The sequence below is a fragment of the Microtus ochrogaster genome, chromosome 6, assembly GCF_000317375.1.
Source record: "Microtus ochrogaster isolate Prairie Vole_2 chromosome 6, MicOch1.0, whole genome shotgun sequence".
Classification (NCBI taxonomy): Eukaryota; Metazoa; Chordata; class Mammalia; order Rodentia; family Cricetidae; genus Microtus; species Microtus ochrogaster.
The window spans coordinates 25,810,283-25,821,105 of record NC_022013.1 but is presented as its reverse complement, the minus strand read 5'-3'; the positions used below and the strand labels follow the sequence as shown (position 1 = coordinate 25,821,105).

The 10,823-nt window shown below is 51.4% G+C and overlaps 1 protein-coding gene across 1 annotated transcript; it reads left to right on the top strand.

The window, feature by feature from the left end:
- Window positions 1-2,131: 2,131 nt before the first annotated feature.
- On the top strand, window positions 2,132-5,948 carry Elf3 (E74 like ETS transcription factor 3). Its single transcript, XM_005348394.2, has 8 exons — window positions 2,132-2,294; window positions 2,696-2,917; window positions 3,049-3,147; window positions 3,347-3,466; window positions 3,600-3,689; window positions 3,851-3,967; window positions 4,786-4,981; window positions 5,507-5,948. The coding sequence occupies exons 1-8, from the start codon at window positions 2,132-2,134 to the stop codon at window positions 5,619-5,621; spliced, it is 1,122 nt and encodes a 373-aa protein (XP_005348451.1). The 3' UTR covers window positions 5,622-5,948.
- The last annotated feature ends 4,875 nt before the right edge of the window (window positions 5,949-10,823 follow it).

Below are 10,823 nucleotides of genomic sequence, written 5' to 3'. Positions count from 1 at the left end.
GTGTGTGTGTGTGTGTGTGTGTGTGTGTGTGTGTGTGTGTGTGTGTTTAGAGGGCACCACTGCAGAAGTCAGTTCTCGCCCTTTATCATGAATAGAACACAGGTCATCAGGTTTGGCAACAGGCACCCTAATTCCCTGAGCCGTCTCTCAGCCCTACAATTGCTTATTGGATGTTTTTGTATGAAAATTGTTATGTTTAATACATTCTAGTGCTAGTTAGGGCAGTTTACATCTTTAATTCCCGCGCTAGGGCCTATCTCTTGAGTTTGAAGCCCTATATATAGCCCATATGTATAGACTCCTATACATAGTGAGACACTGTCTCAAAAAACAAACTATTCTGGGAATATAACCCATTTGTAGGACGCTTGCCTAGGAAGCTCTGGGTTCAACTTCCAGCATCTCCTTTTTTGTTGTTTTTTGTTTGTTTTCTTTTTTTTTTTCTTTCTTTCTTTTTTTTTTTTACCACTATACAAACGAGGATTTTTGTTTGTTTTCAAGACAGGATTTCTCTGTGTAGCCCTGGCTGTCCTGGAACTTACTCTGTAGCCCAGGCTGGCCTCAAACCCATAGAGTGGCCTGCCTCTGCCTCCCGAAAGCAGAGTTTAAAGTCCTGTTCCACCCGGCCTCAGGTTCTTTCTTTTTTAAGTGTCTGGTAAACAGTACATTAACATACAACAGTCCCTTTTTTGTCAGTAACAACGCAAGTGTTAGGCTTTTGACCACTAGAGGGCAGCAGGCAGATACTGATGGACTGCGTCGGGAAAGGTTCAGCCTTAGCCATGTGAACTCCAGCACCTCAGCCGACCTTAGGGAGAGAGCCACAGGCACCGTGTTAGACCTTTGAAGGTCTAAGTGCCCGGTGTTTCCCGCCGCAGCAACCATCGTGCTCGGGAGGACTCCAGACAGGCAAAGTGCTACCAGCTCTGTGGCTGGCTAGACTGGCCGACTGAAACCACGCTGGAGAGTGAATGTGGCCCAGTGTGATGCCTAGTCGTTTTCAGCACCCCAGTTGCTGTGGAGAAAATCCTTGAGCCTCTGTAACTTTTACTAGGCTGTTTTGTTCCCAGACCTCTCTAGACAGTTAGATACAGCTGTTCTGACCCAGCCACCGGCTCAGATTCCTCGCCTTGCTTTTTCCTTCCTAGTCCGGCCCTGGCCAGGTCCCTAGGAAGAATTTCCCCGCCTAGATAGAGGCCTAAAAAACAGATGCCCACCCCAGCAATGTTCCCGCCACCTGCCCAGTCCAGTACCCAGGGCCCAACCCCAGAGGGTGCGGAATGACAGACTCTGACAATCATTAAACAAGCCAGGCCTGATTTCCCAGCACCGCCTGCTAGGATCTGGGCCAAGTGGCACGGAATATGCAAATCACCTGGGACCGAGAGCCCAGTCTGAAGGAAATCCCCTGCATCCAATAAGCCACCAGCTCAGGTTACAACTGGGGACGCACACTGAAGACCTGGCGGGGAGGAGCCAGGCGCCACTCTATTTAGTGAGGGTGGGGGGGAGCGTGTTGGCCACACTCATCACTGCTACCTGGCTCAGCCCGCCTAGATTTCTTCCCTTCCCGTGGCCTCAGAAGCCTGCTCACCCGCCTGCCACATCGAACCCTGACTCTCGGTAGGGTCACATTCCCCAACTCTGGCCCCGGGAACCGTCCAGTGGATTTACAGTTCTAAACTTAATTACTCCAACTTGGAGCTTCCTAACCTGAGTGTTAGGGCTGTGGGGGTGTTCCGGGACTGATCAGAGACCAGGTCAGTGTCTTGGAGGGACAGGGTGGCTTCTTTGGTTCAAGGGCCCAGGTGATTTGTGGAGGGAGCCCCAGCAAAGTTTGTCTCGTGGTTCCATCCTGCTTGAGATTATTTTTATTTTAATTTTTTTGTCGTTGTTGGAGCGGAATCTCCCAGTTTGGCGCCCGGCTGGCCTGGTGCTTCTAGGCTCAAGAGATCATACAGCCTCAGCTTCTCAAGTAACTTGTTTCTTCAGGGGCTTTTTGAAAAGAGAATATGACTATTACAGCAACACAGAACTCCTCCCTGCCTCTTGGCTGTTGCTGCCCAGGCTTGGCCAGAACTGAGTAATGGAAGTGCCCTGACCAACTTGTCTCCTCTTCCCAGGGGGCCTCATGGCAGCCACCTGTGAGATCAGCAACGTTTTTAGTAACTACTTCAACGCCATGTACAGTTCAGAAGACCCCGCCCTGGCTCCCGCTCCTCCGTCGACTAACTTTGGCGCCGAAGACTTGATGTTGACGCTGAACAACCCCCAGATGTCGCTGGGAGGTCCAGGTGAGCGCTGTGCAGCGGGGTATCTTGAGAGACAGCACACTCGCCTGAGAGGCTCTTGGCTCAATGGGTAGGGAGGAAGGTCTCCAAGGGAACCCCCAGGCTTGGGGCTGGAGAGGATTTATTCATTTATTTATTTGAGTAGTGCTGGGGCAAGAATCCAAGCAAGACCTTATGCATGCTAGACTGTGCTCCCAGCCCCTGTGAGGAGCCTGTAACGGCTGAGGTGGCCGGGAATAGAGGGACTGTCACAAACGACAGAGGAAAGCACTGAAACCGGGGGCATCGTGACTGTGACTATTATTACCCCCCCCTTACACCGCTATGGGAAGGGAGGACCCCAGACAAGATCCCAAAGGGACATCAAACTGGCCTGTATTGACTGACTGCGCTCCTCCTTTCAGAGAAGGCGAGTTGGTCAGGGGAGCAGCCGCAGTTCTGGTCAAAGAGCCAGGTTTTGGACTGGATCAGCTACCAAGTGGAGAAGAACAAGTACGACGCCAGTTCCATCGACTTCTCGCGATGCGACATGGACGGGGCCACCCTCTGCAGCTGTGCCCTTGAGGAGCTAAGAATGGTCTTTGGGCCTCTGGGAGACCAACTCTACGCCCAGCTTCGGGACCTCAGTAAGTCCAGGCCAGGGCAGTGAACAGGGAGAATGGGCCTCGGGAAGGACGGAGTAGGGGCTCCTGGCTGGAGGGCACAGCCAGCGAGCCCTTGCCCGAAGTGGTGAGTGACCCTTTCCTGCCTCCGCCAGCCTCCTCCAGCTCGTCAGATGAGCTCAGCTGGATCATTGAACTGTTGGAGAAAGATGGCATGGCCTTCCAAGAGGGTCTAGGAGACTCGGGCCCCTTTGGTGAGAACCCATTTTCTTTTCTTTTCTTTTTTTTCTTTCTCCAGCTTGTCTTGTCCTATCTGCAACCCTTCCAACGTGCTAGATATACACTCTCTCAACTAGAAAAAACCTCGATAGCCAGTTCTTGGGGCCCCTGGGTGGTCTCTCTTGTCCTTGCTGGTCCCCTGGCCCTCTCTAAGCTCCAACTTCTTTTTCCCAGATCAGGGAAGCCCTTTCGCCCAGGAGCTGTTGGATGATGGCCGCCAGACCAGCCCCTACTACGGCAGTAGCTATGGCCCTGGAGCGCCCTCCCCTGGTAGCTCTGATGTCTCTACTGCAGGTGAGCGGACAGGCCATGCCTCAGTCTCCCTTCTCCAAAAGTCCCAGAGTGCACCTAGTTCCCAGAACGATTACCTGAATCTGAAGACAGGGTAAGCTCTTCCCGGCACTCAAGTTGACTTCTCCACCTCTAGGAACCGCTACTCCCCAGAGCTCCCACTCCTCTGACTCCGGTGGAAGTGACTTGGACCTGGATCTCACTGATAGCAAGGTCTTCCCTAGAGGTGAGTTGAGGGTTGATCTTGGGGTGGGGGGGGGATCCTGTTCCACAGCGTTCTGCCACTCTGTCCTGTCTTCGTCTCTGCTCTACTGTGGTTTCTATAGAAAGGCTTCCCATTGACACCTTACCCTCACCTTCTTTTGACCTTCCAACCCCTTCCCATAGATGGCTTTCCTGACTATAAGAAGGGGGAACCCAAGCACGGGAAGAGGAAACGGGGGCGCCCCAGAAAGCTGAGCAAAGAGTACTGGGACTGCCTAGAGGGCAAGAAGAGCAAGCATGGTAAGTTATAGGGGCTGATGGGACTGTGGGCGGAGCTTCTTACCTTTGTGAACAGTTGGGAGGCTCCACGGCGTTAGCAATCACCTCATTACAGAGGCCTGCTTGGACTTAGAGAAGAGGGGAGACCCAGGATCCTAGGGGGAAGCTCACAGAAAATCCAGGCTTCCTACACACCCCCCTTGCTAACTTTTTATACTCGGCCCCCTGTCTTGCTTGACGGAGCTTTCTGGTGGTGAGGAGGCAGCTGGTGGGTGCTCAGACCTGCTCAGTCCAGTGGGCTGGGCTGGCTGGGACTCCAGGCACAGCCTGCTGAAGGGGCCTCAGGCTTTGTATGTTCCAGCTGCTCTGAACCACCTGGAGGTCACCCCAAAGGTCTTGTTTGCCGCCTCTTTCACAGGCCTGCACGTACGCAGTCATGGCCTGCTTTCATTCTTGTCCCGAGGGGATGGGTTTTTTCCCCCCCAGGAAGCTGTTCCTTGGTCCTCTAGGCTACAGCCAGCTCTCTGTCCCTATGTGTGCCAAGTTCCCACCAACGTTGGTCCCCATTGATCCATGAGCCACTCAGAAAGGAGTATGTGTGTCCATCTTAGCCAGATGTTTGAGCCTTAGAGAATTGTATGCTCTGTGCAGTCTGCCTAGCACACGGCATTTTGGAGCAAAAAAGGCAGCAGCCACTACAGCGGTTCCCTAAGAGGACCTTGCCCAGGGAGTCTAAAAGGGACTGTCCGCTTGGCTCTTAGCACTGGGATAGGCAAGGCCAGATGGCCTGGAGGAGAGGGGCACCCAGGACTGATAACTGAGGGAATCTTCCCCTGTAGCCCCCAGAGGTACTCATTTGTGGGAGTTCATCCGAGACATCCTCATTCACCCTGAGCTCAACGAAGGCCTCATGAAATGGGAGAACCGGCATGAGGGTGTATTCAAGTTCCTCCGCTCGGAGGCCGTGGCCCAACTCTGGGGCCAAAAGAAAAAGAACAGCAACATGACCTACGAGAAGCTGAGCCGGGCCATGAGGTAAGCTGGGGGCTGTCACCCTTCATCTCTCAGGGACCTCTGTTTGAACTCTGCTGTTTTCTCCTAGATTACCCGTGACAAGCGTGAGGGCCCACAGGGCAGAGTTGGCTCACTGGTCAACCGAAGTGTGAGGAAAGCATTAGCCAGACACCTGAGCACACTTAGCTTCAGCTAACACATCTGTGTTCTCTGCAGATTTACTCTAAGACACTTGGAGAGTGATAGAAAGAGCGGTGTATTTGCAGTGCAGCCCCCTTGCCCCTTGTGCCAGGGGCTGTCCTGACTAGTTCAGCAGCGCCAGTAGTGTCCCCTCCATCCCTGTGCTCACACACCTTCGTGAAAAGCCCCAAGCCCCAGGCCGTAGCTGGAAGGCACAGAGAAGCTAATGCAGAAACAGGTGCAGGGCCACAATTACAAACCAGTGTGGCCACAGCAGGTGGGATGAAGGCAGGCTCAGGGCAGCAAAGCCAGGGGAAAAACCTCAGGCCATAGCAAGTCTCCTCTGACCACCATCTTCCCACCCAGGTACTACTACAAACGGGAGATCCTGGAACGGGTGGACGGCCGGCGACTCGTCTACAAGTTCGGCAAGAACTCCAGCGGCTGGAAGGAGGAAGAGGTCATAGAGAGTCGGAATTAATGGTCAGGACTGGACCCAGGACCTGGCTCAGACACAAACTTGAACTGAAGCCTTTCTGGAAGGACAGGCAGGCCGGAAGGCCCCCTCAATGTGGATGTGTTCCCTGTGTTGCTGTGGAGAGGAGGAACTCGGCAAGTGTGTTGTATCCTGAAGTGCCTGTGGCCTCTCCTCTCCCACCTTTTGGAATTACAAGCCTCAGGGTTTGAAGTGACCCGATCGCTGACTCTACAGCCCTCAGCCCGGGACTCCAGCTCCTTCCAGTCCAAGCACTGACTGCAGAAGAGACCCACCTGCAGATGCCTGGGCTCAACCAAGGAGGCTGGGGAGATCGTGGGAGGAGAGTGCAGGGGCAGAAGGGACAGGGTTGTGTTCTCCAGCCTTCCTTCCTGGACTGACTTCCTCCTCTCGGCCCAGTACTCAGGCTCCACAGGCGGGGGTCCGAGCATCCCTAATTTATGTGCTATAAATATTCCAAGTGTACATAGAGAGCTATTTTTTCTAAAGCATTCCCCTCCCTGCTCTTCTCCCACTGAGTGCTGCTGGCCAGATTGATTGCTCTAGGTCTCCTAACTAGACCAGCGTGAAGTGGGGTGATGCCAGACCCCTCAAGATGGGGTTCCTGGATCCCTTTTCCTGTGAATGGAGGCTTAGACCTCCAATAAAGTGCCTTCTAGGCTTTTTCTAACCTTGGTCTGAACTGTGTATTGAAATTTGGGGCTACGGATTGGGTGAGGCTTGGAGATGGGAGGGAGAAGAGATAAATATACAGAAGATACGGGGAGGCAGGGTATGGATTTCTGGATAGCTGGAGGGTTGATTGGAGGCTGAGAGGAAAGCAAAGAAATGGGGGAGGCTGCTCCCTACTTCGAAAACACTCAAGGCTCCACACAGCACCAACCATGTGCTCAGTGACCTTGGCCAAATCTGTCTTCTTCAGGGCTGCTCCTCTTACAACAGAGTTTGGATCTGGTGTCTTCTCAGAAGTCTAGGATAGCAAGTCCAGCCTTGCGCGCAGCAGCCTTTGCACTCCAGCCAATTTGGCTGCGTGCTGAAGATCTGTAATCTGAACCCTAACTTTTTGTGACTGACATGAAATCACAGATATGATCTTGTAAAGTGGAAAAGCAAAACAAAATGGAGATGAGCGCTTGATGAGAGAGAATGGGAGCTGATCACTGTTGATAGCCAAGTCTTTAGCATCACTCCTCCCCTCCACTTAGTCTGATTCCATCCCCTCCCAGATAGAGATTATCCCATGTAGATGCAGAGACAAGATTCCATAGGTGTTCCTAGGCTCCGCCCTTTATCTTGGGCTTGGGAGCATCTTGGTTTTTTGGTTGTTTTGTTCTTATTTGGAGATTTGAACTGTACTCAGAGGTCTGGCCATGCTGTTGTCTGTCTGTGGTGTTAATAACTTACTAAACTACCTCATGTGCACATGCGCAAAGTGAAGTGCTGTAGGGCAGTCATGGTAGTTCAGTTGCCTGTAAAACCAGCACTTAGAGAATAGACAGAGGATTGCTGTGAGGTTGTTTTTGTCTGTTTGTTTTGGGTTTTCGAGACAGGGTGTCTCTGTATAACAGTCCTGGCTGTCCTTAAACTTTGTAAGAGGTTGGCCTCAAACTCATAACATCTGCCTGCCCCTGCTTCCCGAGTGCTGGGATTAAAGTTGTGTGCCACCACTGCCCTGCCGCTGGGAGTTTTAAAGTCTGCCTGGTGACCAAAGTTCCAGGCCAGCCAGGGTTATGCAGAGAGACCCTGTCTTAACACTTCTGTGCTCCACCCCCACCACACACACTTAAAAACCCACCATGCCATCTGTAAATGAACTAATTAACGCCTAGTTGCCTTGGAAATGCCAGCTTATTCTATTCCCCCAAGGAGTACAGATAAAGGAATCTTGAAGGAGCGTCTGCTCGTGTTCTGTCTGGAAATGGGGCTTGCTCTGGAGCAGCAATGAGTTCTTAAAAGGATAGGGAGGTTGGTTGAAGAGACTAGTGACGTTGTGAAAGACCCTAGGGTCTTCCAAAGCCATTTTGGAACAAGTCCTTACATCTTGGCAAGAATGGAGGTTTCGGCAGGCTAGGTTTCACGCTGTTGTGGTCACCTAGCTGGGGAAGCTCCGGCTCCACTTGGCCAAACAATGACCTCATTTGTGTGTTCTGCACACTGCTAGCTTCTCTCCCCACCTGCCTCTGGAGTCCTTCCTTAAAGAGAAAACCTCTTGCTGATGACGATCCCTTAACCAAAAATAGTGGGCTGGGGGGAAGGGCATCCTTGCTCAGCTTCCCTAACTCATCAATCCCAGGAGACCTCCAAGCCCAGGTCTTTGGGCAAGAGGGCTGACATGCCTGCTGAGCCTCAACATTGCTGAGGCAGCTGCTCTCCAGACCTTTGTTCTGCCCTCCTCAGCTGGTGTGGTGCTTCCCTCATCCCGCTAGCACAAGGGGTCCATCTCATAACCATCCAAGAAGAACAGACGTCCCAGTTCTTTGTTGGGAGCAAAAGTTGGCCCAAGGTCACTCACTGGTCAGGTGTGAGTAGGGACCAGAAACCCAGCATTCCTGCCTGGGCCTGGGTAGCCTTTTATGATACAGTGTCACTGTATCACTGTAACCAAACCTGTCTTGAATTCCATGCTGTAGCCCAGGAGAGCTAGCACTGGTCCTTCTGTCTCAGCCTCCCAAGAGATGGAATTATTTGGGGTTTTTGTTGTTTTGCTTTTTTTTTTTTTTTTTTTTTTTTTGAGATAGGATTTCACTCTAGACCAACAGACTAACAACTCCGAGTTCAACATGAAGCTCAGGCTGGCCTTAAACTTTTTGATCCACTTGTTTCAGCCTCTAAAGGCTGCCATGCTCAGCCTCTGGAGAGCATCGCTCACCCAGATCTTCCTCCTCAATGTTTCTCTCTCCCCTTCATCTAATAGGACTTGTGTGTCCTGTAGATTGCTAGGCTGGCCTTTCTCAGCTCTCTGGGGAAGTCAGAACACTTACCCCAAGTTTCACCAGCTCAGAGAGACCATCCAGTCCTCTGCTACCTGCCCTGGGTCCTCTAGGTGTGTCTTGGGTAGGGCTGTTTATGTGCTGCCCTGAGCTGGTCACCTCTTATCAACTTCTGGGTAGGTCAGAGAGAGGTCAACCCTTCAGGGCTTGGGTGTGCCCATGGGCCTGAGGGGCTGGGCTGGCTGCCGTGCCTCCCCTGATTGGCTCCCAGAAGCCCACAACCCCACCCTTCTATTCTAGCTTTGCTGCAACTCCTGGAGGGAGGTGAAGAAGTGGAAGCTTTTTGGGTTTTGTTTTTACATTAATTTAATGAAGGATGGCTATTTCATTGAGTCTTCATCACCGGAAAAGGGTTAATTTGCTGACTGCTATGCTGGGCCTTTTGGCTTCAGCCAACACTGTGCATCTCAATTCTCCCAAAGTAGGGACTTTTTCTGGTTTATTCCATCTGTCCGTTTGTACACTTCTGTCCCTTACCCCCAGCAGCAGCCCCTCGAAACGAGCTTACAGTGTCAGACCCTAGCACAGAGAAGCACTTCATAGGCAACTGTCAAATGGCCCTGTGATTGTCCCTGCCCTGGTAGCCCCTCATGAACACCACTCATGCCTCAGAGACAACACTGACACTCCACAATCACACAAACCATACACATACACAGATCAAATCACACACACCACTCACACTGGCATACGGTCTCACCCTCAAACAACCCATCGTATGCATTTGTACTACGTACTCACACTCACAGAGGCCACAGAGTCTGATACACTGAGGAATCTACACACACACACACATAAACACACACACATACACACACACACACACACCTTCCTTACACAGCCACATGCACTCACAACCAGACTTGGGCCCCTGCTGTTGAGATCAACCACCCAGACTGTCTACCTCAGACTTTTGTTTACATGGCTGGCTCCTGCCTTCCCTGGGCCAAGTGGCCCCTTCTTCGAAGCACTTTCTGCTCTCCCTCTAAGTAGGATTATCCTTTCCCTTCATTGAAAATAGAATTCTTTAGTTTTAGTTTTGTTTTTCCCGAGACAGGGTTTCTTTGTGTAGCCCTAGCTGTCCCGAACTCACGCTGGAGACCAGGCTGGCCTCAAACTCACAAAGATCCTCCTATCTCTGCCTCCCAAGTGTGGGTATTAAAGGTGTGCTCCACCATTGCCAGACCCCAAAATGGAATTCTCGAATTTACAGACTTTACAGAGCTTAGGGCAAAGTGAAACCTGGACCCTCTCTTAGAAACTGGGCAAAGTGTCTCAGGCCTGTACTCCCAATGTACTCCCAACTCATGGGATGATGGGGCAGACAGACTCAAAACAAACAAACAAATTATTAAAAATTTCAAAAAGGTAAAAAAAAAAAAAAAAAAAGCAAGGGCTTTACCTCAGACATGCATCCGTCCTGCCCAGGTCTCCCTGCCCCGCTGGCCTATTAGGTGCTAAACCACCTGCCATACCTTCTGCTACAGTTAAGTTTCAACAATCACTGAACATTGAGTAAGTTGTTAACTTTTTTAATGGGGGGGGGGTGTCAGAACAACAAGAACAAATTAAATCAATGTCTTCCCTTTAATAGTTTAGGAGGTCCAGCAAACTGAACCTCTGCAGGCAATGAACTACAATGTCACCAAGTAGCACGCGCACACGCGCGCACACACACACACAGACACTCACTCACAATCATGCTGTTCCCCAAGTTGTCAGCATCACTTGTGCACAGTACTTCCCCAGCATGGGGACATGCCTGCTTTCCACTTAGTTCTGCACTCTGGGATTGTGCTTGATGCCCCTCTACCTGATAGAGTGATGGGCTTGTTGAGGATGTCATTAGAGACATGGATAACGGTGCTGAGGCTGACAGAGTGATGGGCTTGTTGAGAATGTCGTTAGAGACATGGATAACGGTGCTGAGGCTGACAGTGATAGACTTGTTGAGGATGTCGTTAGAGACATGGACAACGGTGCTGAGGCTGACAGAGTGATAGGCTTGTTGAGGATGTCGTTAGAGACATGAATGACGGTGCTGAGGCTGACAGTGATGGGCTTGTTGAGGATGTCGTTAGAGACATGAATGACGGTGCTGAGGCTGACGGAGTGATGAGCTTGTTGAGGATGTTGTTAGAGACATGGCTGACGGTGCTGAGGGCCAGAGGTAGTTGTGTTTGTGAGTATTGAAAAG

Excerpts from the sequence above, each read along its gene's own strand:
- Elf3 (XM_005348394.2), top strand. The coding sequence starts at position 2,132 with ATGGCAGCCACCTGTGAGATCAGCAACGTTTTTAGTAACTACTTCAAC. Across the intron at positions 3,690-3,850 it reads TAGCAAGGTCTTCCCTAGAG|ATGGCTTTCCTGACTATAAG; the intron begins GTGAGTTGAGGG and ends CCCTTCCCATAG. Across the intron at positions 4,982-5,506 it reads AAGCTGAGCCGGGCCATGAG|GTACTACTACAAACGGGAGA; the intron begins GTAAGCTGGGGG and ends CTTCCCACCCAG.